This window comes from Xyrauchen texanus, chromosome 33 (assembly GCF_025860055.1).
Source record: "Xyrauchen texanus isolate HMW12.3.18 chromosome 33, RBS_HiC_50CHRs, whole genome shotgun sequence".
NCBI lineage: Eukaryota > Metazoa > Chordata > Actinopteri > Cypriniformes > Catostomidae > Xyrauchen > Xyrauchen texanus.
The window spans coordinates 35663391-35687325 of NC_068308.1; the positions used below are offsets into that span (position 1 = coordinate 35663391).

The 23935-nt window shown below is 39.0% G+C and overlaps 2 protein-coding genes across 20 annotated transcripts in view; one reads left to right on the forward strand and one right to left on the reverse strand.

Annotated features, from left to right (window-relative positions):
* Positions 1-10149, reverse strand: part of LOC127626429 (janus kinase and microtubule-interacting protein 3-like) — a 67155-nt gene extending 57006 nt beyond the window's left edge. For 17 of the 19 annotated variants that reach the window (XR_007968458.1, XM_052102194.1, XM_052102191.1 and 14 more), the window contains exons 1-2: positions 9596-9907; positions 1952-2190 (exon numbers count right to left, since the gene is read on the reverse strand). Coding sequence is in view for 18 of the 19 variants with exons in the window: in XM_052102194.1 (XP_051958154.1) it covers positions 1952-2086 (135 nt within the window). In the remaining variant the exon portion in view is untranslated. Of the gene's footprint in view, positions 1-1951; positions 2191-9595; positions 9908-9948 lie in introns of those variants that run through there. The other 2 variants (XM_052102177.1, XM_052102176.1) reach the window with 2 other exon arrangements.
* A 2270-nt stretch (positions 10150-12419) lies between these two features.
* On the forward strand, positions 12420-23438 carry bnip3 (BCL2 interacting protein 3). Its single transcript, XM_052102200.1, has 6 exons — positions 12420-12726; positions 14342-14510; positions 14942-15020; positions 15989-16095; positions 16217-16366; positions 20561-23438. Exons 1-6 carry the CDS (start codon positions 12684-12686, stop codon positions 20601-20603), a joined length of 591 nt encoding a protein of 196 aa, XP_051958160.1. The 5' UTR covers positions 12420-12683; the 3' UTR covers positions 20604-23438.
* Positions 23439-23935: the final 497 nt, after the last annotated feature.

The window sequence follows — 23935 nt, forward strand, 5'->3', positions numbered from 1 at the left end:
ATCAAATAAAGGCTTGAAATATCTTACTTTGATTGTAATGAGTCTATATAATATATTAGTTACACCTTTTAAGTTGAATTACTGAAATTAATGAACTTTTGCAAGATATTCTAATTTTTCGAGTTTCACCTGTACATTGTACAAGTCATATGGACTATTCTATGGTGTTAATTTATGAGTTATTTTCATTATAGGAAACAAAGGTGTGCAATAAAATTTACAAATGCACCAAATTCATGTTATCTAGAAAGTTATCAAGAAATCTTTATCTATAAATTATCAAGTTTATCTAGAAAGTGCTCACTGTACATCAAACAATTTGTGTGTATATTCATAAACCCCTGCAGATAGAGACACGCCTCTAGCTGAGCAATGCAGCAATATGAAATAATTGATCATTTCAATTCAACTAGCAAAGTTTGTCAAACTGTCCGCTTGCCAAATGTTGGCTATAGATGCAGTGCACTTGAAACCATCTAGCCATCTAACTGAATCATCATGGCAAAAGGAGTGGCGGATGTTTTATTCTCCCATAAATAGCCTCTCGATTTGAAATTAAGCTCCCATAACTGTCACACAACTAATGCTTTTTATGGGTAAAAAGAAAAGAATGGAGAACGTTGATCAACATGCTCTTAAGCCGGTGTATACCTGCATGATGGATGAAGCTGAGCAACAATCACACCGTGTACAATCGTACTGGGAATATTAGCGCTGTCTTTTATATCAGTCTCTGTGTTGTTAAAGTGTCGCGTTCATTTGGAGCGCACCACACACGTGCAGCTGATCAGATCGGGAGTGCCATTAAGACAAGTGCTATGAATTATTTTTCTCTTCCTTATTCAGCCTTTGGTGGATTTACAACATATCTAACTTTAGTATTTGCTATTTTTTTTGTGCAAAATCTCGATTTTTATAATTAATAAACGTGCAAATACGCAAATTCGAATTAATCTGAAAAAAAAATCGGAAAAACCGACCAGCCCTAGTTGGACTCTCTGCTACCTTCAGAAATACAATTTTTCAAAAGTGTTCAAACTGACAGTGAACAGGGTCTCACGCCACTTCTGTCAATCATCAGGACATGAAATGGATGGTTGCAATACTCTCACAGCTCTAAAGAACCATCCTCTCCCCTTGAGAAACCCCTAGAGGTCAACAAGACATGGAAGTAATGGACTTCGTTAAACCATTACCTCCTGACCAGCTGTCAGTCACAAGCTAGCCTGGTATTAAACCTGCTCTGATGGAATAACTATAGTTTTTCAACCTACATTTAACAATGTTTCCCAATGCTAATGAACCCATAAAGCAACCAACACCAAACATGATGGGTCACACAGCCACTTAATAAAAATAAACCCAATCCATAAAACATGTGAGGCTCACAACATTAACATTAAGGAAAATTACAGCAAACTTCAGTTCAGTACGCCTGGATTCTTTATTAGTTTTCTTCCCCTTAAAAGGTGGCTGCCATGAATTATTATTTAATAAACCTACTTTGACTTGACTCTCGTTCTACCCACACATATAATACAGGATATAGATTAAAACCGGTTTTAGTGACAAATGCAGAAGATGTGCCAAAAGAAGAAAATTCGTATAAATAATCGTTTTAAATATACAGTTGGAAAAAAAAAGACGCATTTACATCACTACTTACAATGGAAAGTCAATGGGGCAAAGCACCCCAATTGAAAGTTTGTGGTGTGCTTACAAACTGTTAAAACTATTTGGTGGGAATAAAAAAAAACAACAACTACACCTTAATTTAATTGTCACAGCTGAGAAGCCCTTTCCAGACTGAATGTAATCGAACCATATAATACCAGAACATAAAATATCACAAAGTCACCTAATACATTCGAATTACAGTGAAAACCACAGTTGCATGTTTTCAGCATCAGGGAAGCCACACCACAAGCAGGAAGTAGCTCTAGACACAAACCTTGCTCTTCTCCTGCTGCAGTTCAATTTGGATTTCTGTGAGTTTGGCCCTCAGCTCCTCATTGGCGGCTTGCAGGGCTGCCATGGCATCAGGGCGCTCCCCTTTGCCCCGCCCACTGGGTGCTTTCTTGGACATGTTAGGCAGTAGTCCACAGGCCACGCCCCTTTCAGGGATGACCTGAGTTTGTGATTGGTCAAGATTCTGGTCTGTTTTTTCCTCAGCTACATCTTTCCACCCACCTGAAATTCATAGAGATAGGCAAAAGATTGCAGATGTCATTGAGATAATGGACAACTACAGTAATATATTTTAGTTTAGTTTCACTAAACTAAAATAGATAGACAAAGAGATAGCCCCGCCTCAAACTCCCAAAATTGGTTGAGTAAATGTTGCAGTGTCTGGCTGGTTGTGATGCTCAAATAAACATCTGGGGAAAATCAACCTAAGAATGGCATACTTATAGTTGTCTCTGGGATACAAGATAGTATTGTAACATGACTTCACTTTTAAGACTAGAGCACATTGAATACAGTGGTATAGTGCCATTTTACTGATTAAGTTACAGCTCTCAAAACAGAGACTCAGTCACTGAATATCAAAAGAGTGACTGTGTTTTATTCCGGATAAAACAGCTGTAAGGAAGGCAAATGATGAAGTCATTATCGACCTTTTCCACAACCATAATTATCGTTTTCGGGCAAAACCCACTATCGGTCAATCTCTACTCCATTCTGAACACATACTTTTTTTTCCCGAAAATATAAGTAACTAATGTTTAATTCCAATTACTATAGATGAGGTTGTTTCCCCCAGAGAGTTCAGTGGAGTAGCAAGAAGGGGTGACACTTTTATAGTGCACATGGTTGTTACATATTCTTAACATCATTGGCTCTTCTGCCAGATAACAATTAACTGTAATTTTGTGCTTTTAACAGATGGGACTTCGCACTTTCAAACCATGACTTGTCCAGAAAGACTTTCACAACAGTGATGTGCATTTTAACCAGGAATGCCACTGCTTACAAGCATTGGTAACCACAGCAATAGTCACTGTAGCATCACGCAGAGTTGGAATGAAAATCCCTGTCAGCAAACACTGATTAATTAATTCATTAATTTAATCAATGGTTAATAAAAGTTTTTAACAGTGGTTGTAATCTCAGTTGTATCAACATCAGATAATACACTAATTGGAACTTGGAAAGTGTCTTTGCCTTCCTTCAAAATTGTAACTTTTTGTAAGCAAATAAGTCATATCATTCAGCATTTGGCTTCTAACTCATCCAATTCAACACAGGATCAGTTTTTGATCAGACTATTATTATTATTTTGGCTCCTGCGATGGGTATGGGGGCGTCCCATCCCTGTGCGTTGAGCCGACCAGATGAACCAGTTGTTTCCATTGCTGACGGTCTAGTGCCATCTGCTCTGCATCCTCCACAGCAACTCCATGTTGTTGGAGGTCGCCCGCAAGGACGTCAAACCATCGGGTGCGGGGTCTACCTCGTGGTCGTCTCCAGCCTGCGACTCTCGGATCAAACTGGAGAATGGCTCTTGTCGGGTGGTCAGGAGGCAAACGGAGGACATGGCCAAGCCAGCGGGTGCGACGTTGCGCAGCCAGGCAAGATGCTCTGGGCTGGCACGTGCGGGCTCTAAGCACTTGATTGGAAATCCGCTGGGGCCACCTGATCTTCTCAATGGTCCTGAGGGCCCTGCTATCAAAGCCATCTAATCTTGTAATCAGTGTCTTATTTAAGGGCCAAGTCTCCGAGCCATAAAGCAGGATGGAGAGTACTGCTGAGTTGTAAATCCGGAGCTTCGTCTTGCGTGAGATGGACTGGTGCCTCCAAAGTGGTTTCCAGAGAGACTGCAGAGCTGACACAGCCAGGGCTCTTCTGCGGGTAATCTCTGGTTTTAGGTCCCCGTTGTCTGTCACTAAGGATCCCAGATACACAAAGTTGTTAACAGGCTCTACAGTATCATTGCTAAACTGCAGGGAGGTTGGATGCGGTCCATCACCGACATACATAAACTTGGTTTTTGTCCAGCTCACCTGAAGGCCAAGCTTCTCAGCCTCTTCACTGTATATGCCCAGAGCGTCTCTCAACTGGCTGTAGGACGTGCTGAGCAGGATGGTGTCATCAGCGTACTCCAGGTCAGTCAGGTGGTAACTGCCGAAGGACACTCCGGGGACCCGCTCACAAACCCTAGACATCAGATGGTCAATGATGCAGTTGAAGAGGTCAGGAGCAGCCACGCAGCCTTGGCGAACGCCACTGGAGATGGGAAACCAGTCTGAGTCTCTGCCGTTAATACGGACACAGCTCTGAGCGTTGCTATAAAACAGCTTGAATAGTGCAACGATCTTGGGTGGTGCTCCAAGGGCGTGTAGGATACTCCACAGTGAAGTATGGCAAATGGTGTCAAAGGCAGCCTTCAGATCTATGAACCCAATGTAAAGATGCCGATCTTTACGGAATTCATAGGTCTTCTCTATCATCAAGCGAACGGCAGAGATTTGGTCTATCGTGGAGCGGTTAGGCATGAAGCCAGCCTGCTGGGGGTGGCGGCTGCTTCTGATGGCTGGGAGAGCACGAGTGAGCAAAATCTTGGTAAAGAGTTTGCCTGGGATGGAGAGCAGGGTAATGCCTCTGTGGTTGCCGCAGACTAGCCTGTCACCTTTATGTTTCCAGAAGGGCAGGATGACTCCTCTGATCAGACTACCTGACTAAAATCAAATCAATAAATAATTTCAAATCAGATCTCTTTAACATCTTTTTGGTTCCTCTCAGACAGGAATTACATTAAGAGCAATTTGCTTCTACCAAAAAAAATGTGTCTAATTTTCTCTCTTCTGCCGTAAGAAAGGAAAGATTACCCAATTTCGGCAAAATATCGATAGTTTTTCCTTGACAGCCATAGTGAAGAAAAAGACTAAATTCTCACATATCTTACACACTGTGTTTATATTTGTCAAGATACCAAAGCCTGCAATTGAAGGTCAAAGATTTCAATATGAACTCAAACATGTATCATCAAATTCTTAAATATAGCATATACTGTAGCAGTCTGGATTCCAGAGAAAAACGATCAGTCTAGACAAGTGTATCTCCTCGACATTACTGGAGATATTTAATACTTTGGCAAATCACAAATCATCTAATCTCAGCAGAAACATTTCCCCAGCTTTAAGGATGACAGATCACTGCAGCAGACTACAGATTGTCTCTGAAAGATAAGAGGAATCTTACAACATGTTGACTGGCTTGTATGGGATTTCACTCCATTGTTATCCATGGTTATTGTGCCTCAAATGATCCACTATGAAAAGGACAAAATATGGCACAAAACCTCTTTCACTATTGACTGCTGAAGAAGCATCAAAGCATCTGCATTTAATCAAGTTTCACAATTACAGAAAAACAATTATATCACTAGATATGTAAGCAATTAATTCATTTATTCACATAAGGTATACCATTTGCTTTAAGAGCACTCAGTATATCATATTTGTTTTGAAGATGTAATCAGCGATGCACTTTGCATGTACACTAGATGGTAAAGTGTCTCTTCCTGCTCAATTATCAGGGAGCTCTTAGCTTGCCTTGAGGAGTTTCAGTGTCTTGCTTGCACTTATGAACTTGGCTCCATGCTAGGTCTATATAAGTTTCAAGCTACACATAGAGTACACTGAATTGAAATATAGTGATAAACTGCAGTAATTAACAAACATGTTGCTTCAAAAAAGAAAAGTGACTTAAATTGTGTGACAAAATTGAGTAAAATAATTTCAACATTGTGTAAATGTTTCTGTCATTAAATTACATTATGTAGGAGAGACCAGTGTTAGTTTTCAGACATTTTATTCTCCATTTCTCAGGGTAGGTTTTATTTTTGAAATAGTCAGTCAAATACCTTAAAGTCTTTGCTACAAAAAAGCTAAGAACATTTTCACCAATACTGCTCAGGAAAAAAGATACAGTTCATTTAACACATGTTGAACTTTTGTAATAACTTGCTCAAAAATTGGTGCATGCTGTCATGGGGTAAACTGTCACAATGGAACCTGCCATTAAACCAGTGATGCAAGCTACTGTACAAGTGAACACTGGGGGGTTGTATAAATGTATGATATTGAAAAACACATGTGAAAACATGCACCAATAAAAATGTGACATGCCTTTTGGATATAAGTCTGCATTCATAATATAGTTGACCCTTGAACTAGATATTTGAAACCAACATACAAAACCTCTGCAAGAGAAAACATGCATTTGAATAACAGAACTTGTGACTCCAAATCTTGTTGTTACTGAGATATGCCCCTTACGACACCTTCTCCGTGTGACAACTAGCTCCAGTCTTATCTGCATTATGTCAGTTATTGGCCACCCAGTTATCTAGATATCTGTACTGTAATTATTTCCATCAGCATGGTACTTGTCAAAGCATGACAGATAATGAAAGCAAGAATGTGTACTGAAGTAGGCAATGTATGCTGCTCTCTTTACAAACATTTTTTTTTACCAAAAGTGACGAGACACCCTTCAGCCTTGCCCAATTGCTCTGAATACATTATGTGGATCATTGGGTAAGATAACAGCACTTTTAATATGTACTGCAGCTTTAATGACAGGTCTGAAGTACAGTTAAATTAGTGTCTGCCTCTGCCAGATCCATTTCTAAGCTCTAACCAGAGAATCAAACCTGAATAACCAGCTGTTTCCTGGATACAAATTTTGCTTAACGACGACTTCATCCAAGGTGGATATGCATCGCTTCACGAGTGATGTCCTTCCATTGATGGCGATCTTTGGCAAGCGTTTGTAGGTGTCCGGTCCAAGTGTTTGCATAAGCTTTACGACTAAGACTAAACGGCTTCATAATAAATTGTTCTGCTGCTTTTTGAAAATAGCGTTTAGTGGTCGTTAATACACCACCTCGATGCCGCGTCCAGCGAGGGTCGTTTGTGCATAGGAAAGCTTTTTGAGGTAGCCTATCCTCTGGCATTCTTAGCACATGGCCGAGCCATTTCCAGTGACGTTTGGTAATTAGTTCTGATAGTGGTAGTTGGATTCCGCATCTTCGCCGAATTTCCTCATTGGTGATTCTGTCTATAAGGCGAAATTTCGTGATAGACCACAGGCAGCGGTGGTCAAATATTTCTAGTTTTTTGAGGTCCCCTTTCTCCACAATTCACTACCATACAGCAACGTTGCACGTACTGTTGCCATGTATACCCGCCCTTTGATTTTGTTTCTGACATCCTTGCAGTTCCATAGGCATTTTAGGCCTAGAAAGGTGGCCATGGCTTTACGTATTCGGCTGTTGGCCTCACAGGCAACTTGGCCGTTTACTGTTATCAAGCTGGTGTAGGTCGGGATCTGGGTCATACGCAATGAATTTAGATTTTGCTGGGCTGAGATGTAAACCCAATTGCGCTGCTTCTGCTTTAACTCTGTCGATCATAGCTTGCATATCAGTTGTTGTTTCGGCTAATAGGGCTACATCATCGGCAAAGGTTAGGTCGGTTAAAGGATTTTGATACAGGTGCAGAGAGATGTCCCCTGGCTTATTGTCAAGTCCGTTTCAGTGTATGGCATCAAGCAAATATTAAAGAGGCATGGGGATAAGATTCCGCCGTGTTGAAAGTTTTACCCATTTCTCCATAGACGCGAACCAGGCTTTGAGTATCAGCGTACATTATTGAACATAAGCGAACCAATTTTTCGGGGATTCCCATAGCCCTTAGGAGCTCCCATATGCCATCCCTATGGACACTATCAAAGGCTGCTGTGAAATCTAGGAATGCCACGATGGTGGGTTGGTGAAATTCATGACTCTGCTCGAGTATCTGCCTGATGGGAAAGATTTTATCTATGCAACCTCAGCCTGGCGGAAAACCAGCCTGGTTTTCTCTTGTGTGGGAATCACAAAAGGGTCCAATACGGCGCAATATGATCTTCCATGATTTTGTAGGCAATGTTAAGAAGTGAGATACCTCTATAATTGGCACAGTTGTTTTTATCGCCCTTTTTGAAAATAGGAACTATGATCGCTTTTTGCCAATTTTGGGGTATATGTTCAGCCCATACCTTGTGCAGTAATTGTTGTTTAATAGTCTGTGACCACTGGGTTTACAAATTACCCATGGCCTAAACTACCAATGATGACAATTTAACCACACTGACACTAGTTGGAGTCCAAGACTAAACGGCTAGTTCAACGAAAAAGGAAAATTCTATAAATTCTACAAAATTGCTATGAATTGAATTTCAACAAAGTCCTAACAGATGATAAAGAAAGCAGGAGAGCGCAACACATCTTTTTTATAGCCACTTTAGAAAGAGATCCTTTCATGAATAAAACCCACCTTCATTGATGTCCAAGGATTCAGTATTTTCATCTATTTGGATAATCCTACTTTTATAGTATTATGCTGGAACTATTCAAATACAATTAATCACATGAGGCCTTTAATCTCACTGAATAACAGTGACTCAGCACACTAGTCATTTTTAGCTCTCAGACTTTCATTCATCAACATGAGGGCATTATTTCATGGTAAAGGTGGAGTTTGTAATTTCTGCCTAACTAGCATCTACCAACCATTGGTCAGCCAAACAGATAGTCCCACCCCCAGACTCACACCATTGGTTGAGCCAATGTTGCTATGTGAACATAGTAATACAGTAATGCTTTTATTGCATCACTGAGCTACATTGTTACACTTGTAGAGGGAATCAACCTACAAATAGCGTGACGAATTTTAACATAGAATTACCTTTATTTACATTTCATTTAAAAAAACACTACTTTGTTATACTGTTATCATTTGCAATGCCTCCAATCAAAGAAATTACATTCAAATTAAGGTAACACACATTTCCCATTTGTTATTATAAGTTTATGATGATATTCATAAACTTGATTTTATAACAACATACCTTGCAAACTCTGTTTTTGGAGTCAAATTCAACTTGAAAGTGACAATATGGTCAATATCTTGCATCTCCTTTCCATTATGTGTCTATTATAAGCACAACCAAGGCATTGCTTGTAATAGCTTTGAACATATATCAATAACACAGTAAGCTGCACCAACAGTGATATGAATGAGAAACAAACCAAAAAAAACCTTGCTAAACCTTCCTGTCCAAAGTCAATGAGTTCAGATCAGTTCAGACCAATGCATGTTCAAAAGAACAGCACATTTTGTCATTGGCTGCCTGTAACTTGAAAACAACCTATGCAACCTGTGCTGTGTTTCTCTGCCAGGCATACAAAGAAAATAGATGTCAGGCAGAAAGAGACTGTATGTCACAGATGGCCCTTCGGGAACATTTCAACAAATGTCTCAGTGGGCACACGACAGCCTGTGGACATTATAACATCCTGTGTAAGCGCGGCTGCAACTGCTACCAGTATAATTTGATCAACATTTCCCCTTCGCACCACTATTCCACAGCTCGTATTGACAGTTCTGACAAACATCCCAGAAGGCCGAGCTCAGGATCAGTATCTGGTAATCACACAAGTCTAAAACATATCACAAATTTGATGCCATCCTGGTTGAATCTAAAGTGAAGTGATGACAGCAAGCTTGATTTGATTAGAATTCAACGCATTAAGATTGCAACTAACCTTAAATGCATGATTTGAGATGTAATGTTTTAGTTTGCCGGTTTTATCCAGGAAGCTGTTGGTCCTCCATCATTCCGTGTGAGTTGTAGCACATGCTCTGAAACGACAAGTGATGCATGTTGTCATGCCCTGAATTCCATGCAGGAAGATGCTTGAATCCACAGCAGAATAGGGCTGCTTGCAATCTGCGCAGATGCCTGGATCTTTAGTAATAGAGAAGCCGGCAGTGATGCATCACCAGGAATAGCTCCAAACGGGAATAACAAATTAAAAAAGGAGGAACTCTGGGGGAGCTACAGCTTTTTAGAGGAGATATTTTGCAGGAAGAGAGAGAAGTGGTTTTATGCACTTACCATAAACACTCCCTCACCATCCCTGATGAAGGGCGAGAGATGATGCCAGCAGGAGAGAGTAGGAAAGGAGGGGGAGGCAGAGGAATACAGTTGCATGCACAGAACACACACATACACACATATGCACAGGCGTGCAAGCACACAAGGATTTGGCAGTTTTGCTGGATGCGTTGTATGCCTGGCTTCTATCCTGGGTTTGAGGGTGCCTATGTGTGAGAAAGAGAGAGAGCAAGAGAGAGAGATATACACGGAAAGACAGAATGCTGTAGCCACCCGCTGGTCAATGTACTGCAACTGCATCTCTATCACATAACGTCACTGTCCATCCCATGCATTTACTGAGAAGTATTGAACTGTGAAACAACTAAATAAATCTACCTCTATATACCAACTTTAAATGTTACCCTATGCATTGCATAGCTTTCATATGTTTGGAGACTTCGTAATGCATGCAGATGGACGATGCTAGGAACTGCATAATTGAGGATTGCTTAAAAATACTGAAGAACCTCGTTATCATCTTAGTGTAGTTCAGTGAATTATCCTCCAACCATACAGATGGCGCCTGAGAAATGAGAACCAAATAACAAATACATGAATTGACTGATGCAGTCATTTTTGCATCACTACTAGAGGTCCCAAAAGCCCGAATCTTGCCCACATCAGAGACAGTGTGACCCAACTTGACCCAATGACACGGTACCATCAAATGTTAAGACCAAACCCGGTCCAAAATCGTTCACTCTCTTTATAATTCTTCTCCAAGCAAGTAAATTCATTGCAATACGCTGTATTATATATTTAAGCATCATAGGCAACGTCCGTAAGAGTATAGTAACAGTAAACACACAGTTTTAACAATGTATGAAAAAGGATTGATTTGTAAATTATATTCACCCTTTGCTATATTGAACTAAAAATTGTTTAACCTTGTTTTTTTTATATAGTCATTTCAAATCAGATGATTGCAACACATGGCAAAATAAAAACAACACTGGGACAGTTGAGTGTTTACCACAGTGAAACATCATATTTATGCATTTGGCAGACGCTTTTATCCAAAGCGACTTACAGAGCCCTTATTACAGGGACAATCCCCCCGGAGCAACCTGGAGTTAAGTGCCTTGCTCAAGGACACAATGGTGGTGGCTGTGGGGATCGAACCAGCGACTTTCTGATTAACAGTTTAGTGCTTTAGACCACTACACCACCACCACTCCAACAACAACAACAACACTTATTAAGCATCTAGTCACTGAAGACAAAATTTTGTTAAGTTCAAAAAGTGTAATTTCCCCCCAATCATCCATTATGCAGGTTTTCAGCTGCACAATTGTACGGGGCCTTCATTGCCATATTGTGTGATTCATAATACACCACACATTCTCAATTGGAGATGGTCAGTACAGCAGGCAGGCAGCACCTGCACTCTCAGATTATTCGGCCAGTATGGGGTTTGAAGTTGTCCTGCTGAAAGTTCTTGTTTTTTACATATCTGTCCACATTTTGTGCCCTCACAGATGTGCGAGTTACCCATGCCATGGGCACTGACACACCCCTGGCCCATACAGACACTGGCTTTTGGGCCTGACGCTGATAACAGTTTGGATGGCCCTTTTCCTCTTTGGCCCAGAGAACACGATGGCTGTATTTAAAAAAAAACTATTTGAAATGTGGACTCATCTAACCAAAAAAAAAAAAAAAAAAACAGTTCCACTGTTCTACTTTTCATCTAAGATGAGACCGAGCACAGAGAAGTCAGCAGCACTTCTGGACACTGTTGATGTATGACTTCTGCTTTGCATCGTAAAGTCTTAACTTGCATCTGTGGATGTAACGGCGAAAGGTGTTGACTAACAAAGGTTTACTAAAGTAATCCCAAGCCCACGTTCATGAAATCCATTGTAGATGAATGATGCTTTTTAAGACAGTGATGTCTGAGGGATCAGAGAAGATAAGTTGTTTTCGCCTTGCCCATTATGCACCGAGATTTGACAATATTCCCTGAATCTTTTAACTATATTGTGCACTCTAGAGGGTGAAATGCCCAAAATCCTTCCAATTTGAGAACAAATTAGAACATTGTTCCCAAAGTGATGGATTATTTGCAGAAGTATCTGTTGGCAAATTGACAAGTCTCAAATGATCCTTGCTCTTAAAGGACTAGGCTGTTTTTGGAGGCTCACTGTAGACACAATTGCCTCACCTACTTAACATCTCCTGTTTCACATCGCCTTGCTATTTTAACTCATCAAATTGTTATTAGTCTTTAATTGCCCCCACTCCACTTTTTGGAGTGTGTTGCAATCATCTGATTTGAAATGACTGAAAATAAAAAACTAAAAAACAATGAGAAACTTCATGGGGAACCTAGGAGTTTTTGACCGCAATCTGGCAACAATATAAATGTGGAGATTCGCACAATCTGGCATCCCGAGTGCCAGTGTGCCAGTATTTTTGTCATTCTTCTGTCTGCCCTAGATTCTGGTGCAGGTTGGCTCACCAGCAGCTGTGTGGTTTCGTTGAATATTTCACTTGCTGTTGGACATCCAAAATATATAGACAAGAGCTATTCTCATAGCTAAACACTTAATTTTTGGACGTGAAATACCACATGCCTTTGGATAGGCCTGCTATGTCGAGCAGTCTTAAATAATATCAACTCAATTTAAAGGATTTATACGTGAATCATCTTCTGCGGGTTGTTTTGTCGGTAGCCCCTACAGGACACTGAAATGTCGACCGAGACAAAAAGTGCACCCGAAGAAAACCTTCAGGGTATGTAACTGTAATGTTTGCATAAACAACGTGAGCCTTTATGCTTAAATTCCCTCCATTTTAAATAATATTGCAGGAATTAAAATATCGATTTTACAGCATGTTTTTTTCTCTCTAAAACATCAAGCTCTGAATATAAAATATTACTACAGTATATATGACTAGGCAGTCAGTTAGATACGAAATAAGTGACCATGTCCTTATTTGTCATGCTATATGCTTCAAATTCCACTTTAACATAACACTTACAAATTTTCAAGTGGTTATTAAAATTTTACGGACATGAAATGTGCCAAATAAAAATATGCAGGTGTGTGTAAAACCCCAGGCATGACGCATGTGCTCCGACTGCGATAATAAAAATGGAAGAACTTATATGAAACAGGAAGTCGTTTGCAAGAGTATTTCATAATTACAGTGTTTCACTGAGCCGTTGAAACAGTGTAACAATGGAACAAGACGCGTTCGAATTTATCATTCGAATTGCCTTTGTTGTGAGCGCGACACAATGCAGACATAAACAAACGCATGCAGGCACGTTCGCGCTCCCTTGGGAAAGGAGGTGGAGGTTACGCAGGCCTGATTTCATTGGATGATGAATATGGAATAAAATGACCTGACGTTGATGACGTAATGAGCGGTCATCATGAGCTATTTATAGTCAGAGCTCTGTTTATTTTTCCTCTGGCTTGCTGGGTCGAGTCTTAAGTGCTGGCTGGCATGCAAATCTATATATTTATGGTCGCTGTGTCATGCCAATGCAACTGATTCATGCCCAACCCATTTTTAATGTCATGATAATGACGTTGAGGCTCATAAACCATTCATTACAGGTTTTGACATGTTTTGCTTGCAATACTGGAACAAACACAGATTCTTATTAACTTTCAAAGACATAAGCATTGATATTAATGAAATATTGACTTTTTTCCTAATTGAAAGTTTTAGTAAGACATTTTTATTATCTCTCTCTCTATCTCATATATATATATATATATATATATATATATATATATATATATATATATATTATTTTTTGTATCTCTCTCTCTCTCTCTCTCTCTCTCTCTCTATATATATATATGTACACGCACACACATCGATCAGCCACAACATTAAAACCACCTGCATAATATTGTGTAGGTCCCCCTCGTGCCACCAAAACAGCACCAACACACATCTCAGAATAGCATTCAGAGATGATAATCTTCTCGCCACAATTGTGCAGAGTGGTTATCTGAGTTACTGTAGACTTTGTTAGTTCAAATCAGTCTGGCCATTCTCTGTTGAACTCTCTCATCAACAAGACATTTCTGTCCACAGAACTGCCCCTCACTGGATGTTTTTCATTTTTGGCACCATTTGGAGTCAATTCTAGAGACTGTTGTGCATAAAAATCACATATTGATATTGGACAGGAGAAAACATTATATATATATATATATATATATATATATATATATATATATATATATATATAAACATAGTATATTTTAACATTAACCAATATTAATAGACTATAATAATACAACCTCCATACAACATAATGCTATAAGAACTACCATATAAAAGATTACAATCTTATTCCCTTATATTATTTTGCTTTTGACTGCAGGTTCCTGGGTGGAGCTGCATTTTAATAATGGAGGCAGCAACACGCCTAAAGGAGCTGCAGAGGAACAATCTGCCAGCACTGCTCCTAGTGGAGACCTGGAGAAAATGCTGCTGGATGCTCAGCACGAGTCAGGCAGGAGCAGCTCCAGGGGCAGCTTACCATGTGACAGGTCAGGATGACCGGATTTTAATCAGTCATATGCTGTTGTGTTTGATTTATATACAGTCACGAATGCATTGTTTATGTTTAGAGTGTGAACTGAAATTAAATAAATACTGTCATGTTGTATTAATCCTGGCAAGGGAATTTACAGAATAGCATACACTTGTGAGATGTTAAAGGAAATATGTGGTTCCAAAAACTTGTATGCTGTTATATTTGCCATTTTAAAGAGCATGAGTTGTATAGACAACTTTAATGGTGATCATATGAAATTTTTGGAGCTGGACAACCACTATAAACTGTCGTTGTATGGAAAACAGCAGTGTGAATATTTTTTCAAAAATTCTCTTTTTGAGTTCCACAGAAAGTAATAAGAGCATACAGGTTTTATATGACATAGGGATGAGATTATAATACATGTTTCAATTTACTCACCAGTCCTCCAAGATCTCAGACTCCTTTGCATCTGCGCAGGGGCTCAGAAGTCCACAGCTCTGGAGAAAAAAACAGCTCACAGGTGAATATGAGCAGCAGCTATTACCGTACTATGACTTAACTAACTTTGGTTTCTAGTGCAGGATCTAAACTATCGAGTTTGTCATAAAAGGAGTCTCTAACCTGAAGAATTGCTGTAACCAGGATTATCAGACCTTTTCTTGTGGCCATTTACAGACTAAAGATAAAAAATTAAAATCCTAAAGACATGAATTGTAATTTTGCAAAATATGTAGGAAATCATGACCACATTAAAATGAAGACCAGTCATATCAGTAACCTAATAAAAGATGTTTGAATCTACATGGGAGAGGGTCCGCACATGGGGGCTGCCATGTTAGAATCACGTGATCAGCCGAATACTACTCCCTTAAATCACAGTAACCATCCTGTTATTGGACACTTTCACTCATGAATTAAAGTAATCATGGCTGACTGTGAAAACAACTATATTTCTACAATGATATCTGACACTGAAAACTATTCATTTTAAATGATGCTGCATCCAAGCCGCTAGGTGTCATTGGAAGTCCAAGATAACACAAAGACAAAAGTTACTGAGTGCACCTTTAAATAAATGGTCTGCACTTATATAGTGCTTTTTTTAACCTTAGAGGTTACCAAAGCTCCCATTCACCCATACACACACTCACACTCACACACCAATGGCGGCAGAGCTGCCATGCAAGGCGCTAGCCTGCCATTGGGAGCAACTTGGGGTTCAGTGTCTTGCCCAAGGACACTTTGGCACGTGGAGTCGTGTGGGCCGGGAATCGAACCACCAACCATGGGATTGGCAGCCGACCCACTCTACCACCTGATCCACAGCTGCACCTTAACAATACAACATAAGACAAAAAAAGTAATCTGTTAGCCATCTTTTGTGAAATGACCCAAACAGTATGTTATTGTAATCAAATCTCAGTGTCTTGCAAACATTGTGAAATTATCTGTTCTAAACCTTATTGTTTTCTTGTGGTTTGGGTTTAGTCAGAGGAAGACTATCTGGAGCGCAGAAGAGAGGTGGAGATTCTGATGAAGAAAAACGCAGACTGGATATGGGATTGGTCAAGTCGTCCCGAAAACCTGCAGCCTAAGTATCTGAAACGTTTAGAAATCTACTCGACGTACAAACATGCATCATAATGTAATAATGACAGTCCATGCTCTCTGTTGGGAGTTAGGCTCAAATATCTGATACAGTAAATGTTTTTGTAGGGAGTTTTTGCTGAAGCACCCGAAGCGCTCCAGCACCCTTAGCATAAGGAACACTAGTATGATGAAGAAGGGAGGTATCTTCTCGGCAGAATTCCTCAAAGTTTTCCTGCCCTCTCTGGTCCTTTCACACATCCTTGCTGTGGGTCTTGGGTGAGTCATTTGATCAAAGCGTAGTGGCTAAAGCACAGGGCTGTTAATCAGAAGGTCACAGGTTCTAACCTCACAGCCACCACCATTGTGTCCTTGAGCAAGGCACTTAACTCCAGGTTGCTCCGGGGGGATTGTCCCTGTAATAATTGCAATGTAAGTCGCTTTGGATAAAAGCGTCTGCCAAATGCATAAATGTAAATGTAAATGTAACTTGTTCCACACATTTGAACAATACCTCAAATCGTGTTGCTAGTTGAGGAGAGGTGGAATATTACTTTTCTAAACAATCAAACTTAAGATGTTTGCCTGGCGGGTGATACAATGGCTAAAACAATCCAATGGATTTTCATTAAAGTCATATGTAGGTACCAGAATATCACATATTTAGTCATTATCAGACTTGTGGGTAGGGATAGTTTGACTTTAGCCAATAAGCAACCACCAAGAATGGGCAAACAGCTCGCATATTCTTCCGAAAATTAAAAATAGTTTTGTTAAAAAGATTGTTTTCCAAGCACATGGCCTTAAACTTTGTATTTTTTGGACTTGGATATTAATAATCTTTGTCCCACACATTTAAATGTAAAGCGTAGGGGCAGGGAAGAAAAATATCCATGTTCCGATTAATCGCAGTCTTCATTTGAACGATAGTGATATTGATTCTTAAAATCCCAAATCCCCAATTTGGCATGCCCAATTCCCAATGTGCTTTTAAGTACTCGTGGTCACATAGTGATTTGCCTCAGTCCGGGTGGTGGAGGACTAATCCCAGCCGCCTCTGTGTCTGAGACCGTCAACCCGTGTGCATCTTATCACGTGGCTTGTTGAGCGTGTTGCCAAGGAGACATATCGCGTGTGGAGGATTCACGCCATCCGCCGCGGCATCCACGCTCAACCCACCGAGAACAAGCCACATTATAGCAACCTCGAGGAGGTTACCCCATGTGACTCTACCCTCCCTAGCAACCAGGGCCAATTTGGTTGCTTAGGAGACCTGGCTGGAGTCACTCAGCACGCCCTGGGATTCGAACTAGCGAACTCCAGGGGTTGTAGTCAGCGTCTTAACCACTGAGCTTCCCAGGTCACTAAAGTTTACTGTGGGCCCTGTTATTCATTTTTACATATTTTTTTTTTTTTTACATGTTAGCCAAATGAACATTAAAAATTGTATATACCTAAATGAAGCAGAATTGAATAAAATAATATAGGAATCTAATCAAATCGAAAATTCTGTCCATTAAATGAATAGCTCACCCAAAAATGAAAATTCTCTCATCATTTACTCACCCTCATGATATCCCAGATGTGTATGACTTTCCTTCTTTTGCAGAACACAAATTAGGATTTTTATAAGAATATCTCAGCTCTGTTGGTCCTCATAAATTTTGATGCTCCAAAAAGGACAAAAGCAGCATAGACGTAATCCATATGACTCCATTGGTTAAATCCATGTCTTTAGAAGTGAGATAATAGCTGTGTGTGAGAAACAGATCAATATTTAAAATACAGTTTTTGCTAGAAATTCTTCTCTCTGCCCAGTTGGGAGCATATGCATGAAGAATATGAATCACCAAAAACACAATAAGAATGTGAAAGTGAAAGTGGAGATTGAGCAGGGAGGAGAATTATAGAAAAAAAGGACTTAAATATTGATCCGAGTCATATGGATTACTTTTATGTGCACTATGCTGTGATTTTTGGAGCTTAAACATTTTGGCACCCATTTACTTGCAATACAGAGCTGCGATATTCTTCTAAAAGTTTCAATTTGTGTCCTGCTGAAGAAATTAAGTCATCGACATCTGGTATGTTGTAAGAGTGAGTAAATGATGAGAGGATTTCCATTTTGGGGTGAACTATTCCTTTAAGGTGTACTTTTAAAAATATGTCAGTATTTTACAGCAAATGTGTCTAGTGTACTTGTTTTTTGTGTCTACCCTCTTTGTTTTGGTCAGTAGTGGACGTGGTCTGCGTGCCGGAATGCATGCTAGCGTGCTCTGGAGGTTAGCATGACTTAGCACTTCTCGGCTGATAGCTCACAACTCTGCTTACGCAAAAACTACTCCACAGATTTACGACTGCTTTCAAAGCAGCACTGAAAAGAATGGAAAATGAACTTGCAGTATCTCTGAGAAAGAGCTGAAACGTATTCGTCCACTTGTATACAAGACCTAATTCACTTCACAAAATGTTCCAAAGCAAATATATAGTGGCCTCAAAAAATATTTGGACAATTAAGCAACACTTAAAAATGCCTGCATTTCATTGCATTAGATAAAAGAAAAAAATTCAACCAACTGGCAAGCAAAAGATGCTTGAGATTTTCTCAGAACTAACTTCACTTTTCCATTAATTTAATTATTAACAATGTTCCTAAGGTCATTTTGGTAGATGTGTGAAGTCAGTTCCCTACAAGTTCACTCAGGTGTAGTTCAACACCTTAGTTAAGTGTCCAAATACTTGTCATCATCTATTGTTTTATATTTTAAATAGGGCTGTCAATTTAACACATTTATGCAATTAATCATTCCCCCGGGTCATAATAAAGAGGTTTACTACCATAGGAGCAATAGGGCTTTTCAGGTTGTAGTCCAAAAACCCATAAGATAATTAGCATTTTTGAGCCATAGGTCCTCTTGGGATTTTCCTATGGGTTTTTATAATGGCAGTTTGGGATTTATGAGTAAAATAAGGTCTATGGTAAACATTAATTGAAGATTCTATGATGTTTTGTTCTACAGCATAAATGACACACAATCATATTTTGAAGCTGTCGTGTTTTTAAAAAAAATATATATATTTTGCTAACAAGTTGCTAAATAAGGACTATGACGGTTTTGTGTTTCCTCAAGCACATACACTTACAAGCTTTTGGTAGTTGTAGTCCCATACAAAAGTTCTGACACACTTACAGCAAACTGACCACTCATTAATATTTTCACTTGCAAATGAGCTTGTGATTCGCCACAAGAAGTTTGCAGCTATTCACCGGTAGTGGTGATCTCCAGAGCTCTTGATTTTTGTTATGGAAAACATACAAGTATCTGCAAACAGTGTTTACCACAGACCTTATTTTACTCATAAATCCAAAACTGGCATTATAAAAACATTTACAAAATATCTAGAGTTCTGGCAAACTAGCCACAAATTTGCTACTCATTTTTTTCACATGCAAATGAGATTTTGATTCACTGCAAATGTCTTCCAGAAGTTTGCAGCTCTCCACCAGTAGTGGTGAACTTGCAGCAAACCTTTGGCAACAATGGACAGTTTGCTGCAAACTCATTTGAATGTGAAAATGTGAAAAGGTTTGTGGTAAATTTGCCATGAATTCTCAATTTTTGTAAGGGAACCCATGGCCAATTAGACTCCTGGGTTCGCTGGCAGGCAACAGATACCCTAACCCTGCCCCACCCCTAATTCTAACCATATGGAGCCTGTATGGCTGAGTACCCTGCCAGGAACAACCTGAGGCACCTTCTCCCATCGCAAAAAATTGACATCATGGCTGAAGTCCCACCATCATGTGTTTACGAGTCCCAGTCAGCAGGAGGCAGTAAGTGCAACTTCAGCTCTATAGGCAACAAACCATCCAAACAACAAACCATCCAATGTGAGATGCTCCAAAATCGTCCATCTGACTCATGCACATATACTGTACACGTCCTTACAATAAGTCTATTTCGGACAGATTGACGAATTCAATTGCAAACTGCCTAATCAATAGATTTTTATTGTCTGCCATAATAGTGTGATGTATATTTCAATTATCTGATTTATTATATGTATTAAATTTAGAATTATTTACATATAATTATTCAATCATTAAATATTGAATAATTTTTTAATGGGCCTTTCTATGCAAATATTGATATATGTGATTAATTTGATTAATTAATCAGCATATTATGTAATAAACAAAAACAATTATTTGCAAAACCTCTAAAGAGAGATTAGAACGTACCAAAATTATTTTGGTAAAATATCGTGTGTCCTTGTTCTATTAAAATAAATGCCACTTAATTTGGTATTTTTTCTAATGGTTACATTTTTAAGCATGCTTAAGTGTCTAAGTACCATTTCAGGGCACAGTATATAATATATATATATATATATATATTCATTCAGATTTATTATACATGCATGTAATACACAATTGACATTCTTTTCTAAAAATATTTTCTTCCTTTTTAGGGTGTACATTGGAAGGCGTTTAACTACCTCTGGCACATTTTAAGGGAACACTAAAGGAAAAAGCACACAAGAAAAATCTCATATCCGCACATTCACCATCTCAGCTGCTTTGTCTTGAATAGGTGCTTGTGTAGATAGGACGAGGTCACATGACACACTTCCTCTCCCTGGTTGTGGGCCACTCTGTCTCGCTTCCCCCTAGTGTATTCCACTAGCCTTTCCCATTGTTCCTCTGCGGCACATACTGATGCCAGTCCATTACAGGGCCGTCGCTGCTGGGGAAGGTCATGTTAGGCTCATAGGCAGATAGTTAGATGTTCTGCATCCTCATAATTTTTGTATTTTCTTGAACTAAGACTACTTACAATATTGAGAGGATCATAAATAGGGGAATAAAGAGAATTCTGAAAGGGTTTAATGGAAACAAGTGATCACAAGATGCTGGATTCGGAGCACTCTATTGATGTGGTACCTGAAATTAAGGCTTTGTTCACACTGCACATAAATACGATTTCTTTTTCGAAGTCATTTCCTTTTTTTTTCAATATCTATTGTATCTACAGTACATCAGATTAAGAGATGGAATGGATGGAAAACTGGAAATTTTGTCCCTGCTCAGGTCTTTCATACCTCATGGTTCAAGAGACATAAATGGCTCGTTCACTCATTCATTACATGTCACAACAGTTTGCTGTAGGAGGAAAGAGTGAGCAAAAACGTGTGTATTTGGGGCACAGCTACAGACGATATTGCAAATTGTTTTATGACGTTACATCTGCATTTCATCCCAAATTATGAAAAAAAAAAATATAATAATTTAAACCAATTTGACCGTTCAGACGAAGATACAATCCTGATTTTAATCAATATTTCAAACCACATATGGATGTACTTCGAAGTATCTTAGTAGTTTTGGACTACAAAAAACTGAATGGATTATAATCCAAAAACAAATCCAGATTTTTTGTTGCATGTCTGAACAAAGCATGTGACTGTGAATTGGGAAGAGATTTTCCCCTTTCTGGACCATATCAAAACAGGGATCATATCAAACATTAAACTAAACAGTGCGCACATACACATATGTATATATATTATCTTTCTCTGTGCTTTGAGGCTGTTTCTGCATTTATAATGTTTTGAACACCAAAATGCCTGTTTGCTTTGGGAATCTGGCAGTTTACGGAGTATACATCTACACTGCCTGGCCAAAAAACAAAGAGTCACATACTCAAATATTTCATTGGCTTATAGCTTTGATTAGTGTGTGTGCATTCGACGTGCCATTGTTTCGACAACCTTATGCGACATCAGAACATTTATTTCAGTCCAGAGATGCTTACATTTTTGGCCGAGATCTTGTATTGATGAAGGGAGAGTTGAACCACTCCGTAGGGTCTTCTCCAGCACATCCCAAAGACTTTCAAGGTCAGGGTTAAGGTCAGGACTCTGTGGTGGTCAATTCATGTGTGAAAATTATTGTTCATGCTCCCTGAACCACTCTTTCACAATTTGAGCACGATGAATATTGGCATTGTCATCCTGGAATATGCCCTGTGCTGTCAGGGAAGAAAAAAATCCATTGATAGGATAACCTGGTCATTCAGTACATTCAGGTTGTCAGCTGACTTCGTTTTATTGCCACATAATGTTGCTGAGCCTAGACCAGACCAACTGAAGCAATCCCAGATCATAACACTGCCTCCAGAGGCTTGTACAGTGGGCACGATGCGTGACGGGTGCATCACTTCATGCACTACCCTTCTTACCCTGACACGCCCATCGCTTTTGAATAGGGTAAATCTGGACTTGTCAGACCACATGACCTTTTTCCATTGCTCAACAGTCCAATCTTTATGCTCCCTAGAAAACTGAAGTCGTTTTTTCCGATTAGCCTCAGTAACAAGTGGCTTTCTAGTGGCCACACAACTGTTTACTTCCAATAATGTAAGTTCTTGTTGCATTGTGCATGTGGAAATGCTCTTACTTTAACTATTAAACATAGCCAAGAGTTCTACTGTCAATTTTATATGATGTGACCGCAAGCATTTTAGTGATCTACGATCACGATCATTCAAGCTGACGGATCACCACTATCCTTCCAGGTTTTAATAATGTGTTGGTTCAGTTCTTAACACATTTCCAGTGATTTCAGCAATCATCTCCACCTCAACCAGTTGTTTTCTTTGCTTGATGCAGGCCAATAATTTGCCCCTTCTGAAACACAGTAACATCTTTTCCAGGACCACGGGAAACGTCTTCTGACATGTTTAAGAAATGAGAAGCTACACACTGCATTAGTTAGGGTTAAAAGAATTGTTGCCAGCTGAAACATTAATCACTGCAATAATGATCCAATCATAGGCTATTAAGTATCTGCTTATTTAAATACAAACAGACACTTCTTTTTTGGCCAGGCAGTGTAAAATATACAGTACAGCAGCTGTCAGCAACAGCAACCTTTCTCTGTAAATCAGTCATTTTCATATTGTTTAAAAAAACAAAAAACAACAACACACACACACACACACACCAAAGTTGACCATATCAGCTCAACTACACTGAAATTTCACCGAAATTACAAATAAGGTACAAAATATTTCAAGATTATTTGAGATGCGTATTTACCAATGTCGTTTAAGTTTGCCATAGTGCTGAACTGAAGAGCAATCAGAAATCATGGATCTGAACAGTCAGGCTTCCAGCCCAAAGATTGCCTTTAACGGTCCATGAATCAGGCAAGGGAGTATAAGGGAAATTGTGTACAATTGTGCATGTTTTGTAGTCTTGAAAAATCATATTCGGTATATGTGTTAATTTCATAGTGGTTTTGTATCAACAGATGAAATCAACAGAAATAAATGTTTTCCAAATGTAAGAGTTGTCTTGGATTCTTTAAAAGTCTGTAAATCAAAGGATTCAAACTTTAATTTATCTTAAGTGATATTAAAGGAGACTTCAGTTAAATGTGGTAGCACTTTACAGTAAGGATGTATTTGTGAACATGGACTAAGAATGAACATACTTTTACACTAGTTATTATTATCTTGGTTAATGTTAAATGCAACATATTATAGATTGTTTTTACCATAAGTTGTACACATAAACCGTTCGATTACATTTGGGTCATTTTTAAGTACCACATGGGTACTTAACCAAACTTTGACTGTCAAGACTATCAAAACTCCTTTTTTTTTTTGTATAAAATTGAGGGAGACATACAATTTATTTGATTTTTTATTTTTTTTTTTTTACAAAGGTTACACATCTTTTGCGTTTGCAAATTTTGACCACGGCATCAATTGTGGCTGTACACATGACATTATGTAGATTCGTTTTTTGTACATCTACGAGTCAGATATTTTCTTATACTTA

Excerpts from the sequence above, each read along its gene's own strand:
- bnip3 (XM_052102200.1), top strand. The coding sequence starts at position 12,684 with ATGTCGACCGAGACAAAAAGTGCACCCGAAGAAAACCTTCAGG. Across the intron at positions 12,727-14,341 it reads ACCCGAAGAAAACCTTCAGG|GTTCCTGGGTGGAGCTGCAT; the intron begins GTATGTAACTGT and ends TTTTGACTGCAG. Across the intron at positions 16,367-20,560 it reads ATCCTTGCTGTGGGTCTTGG|GGTGTACATTGGAAGGCGTT; the intron begins GTGAGTCATTTG and ends CTTCCTTTTTAG.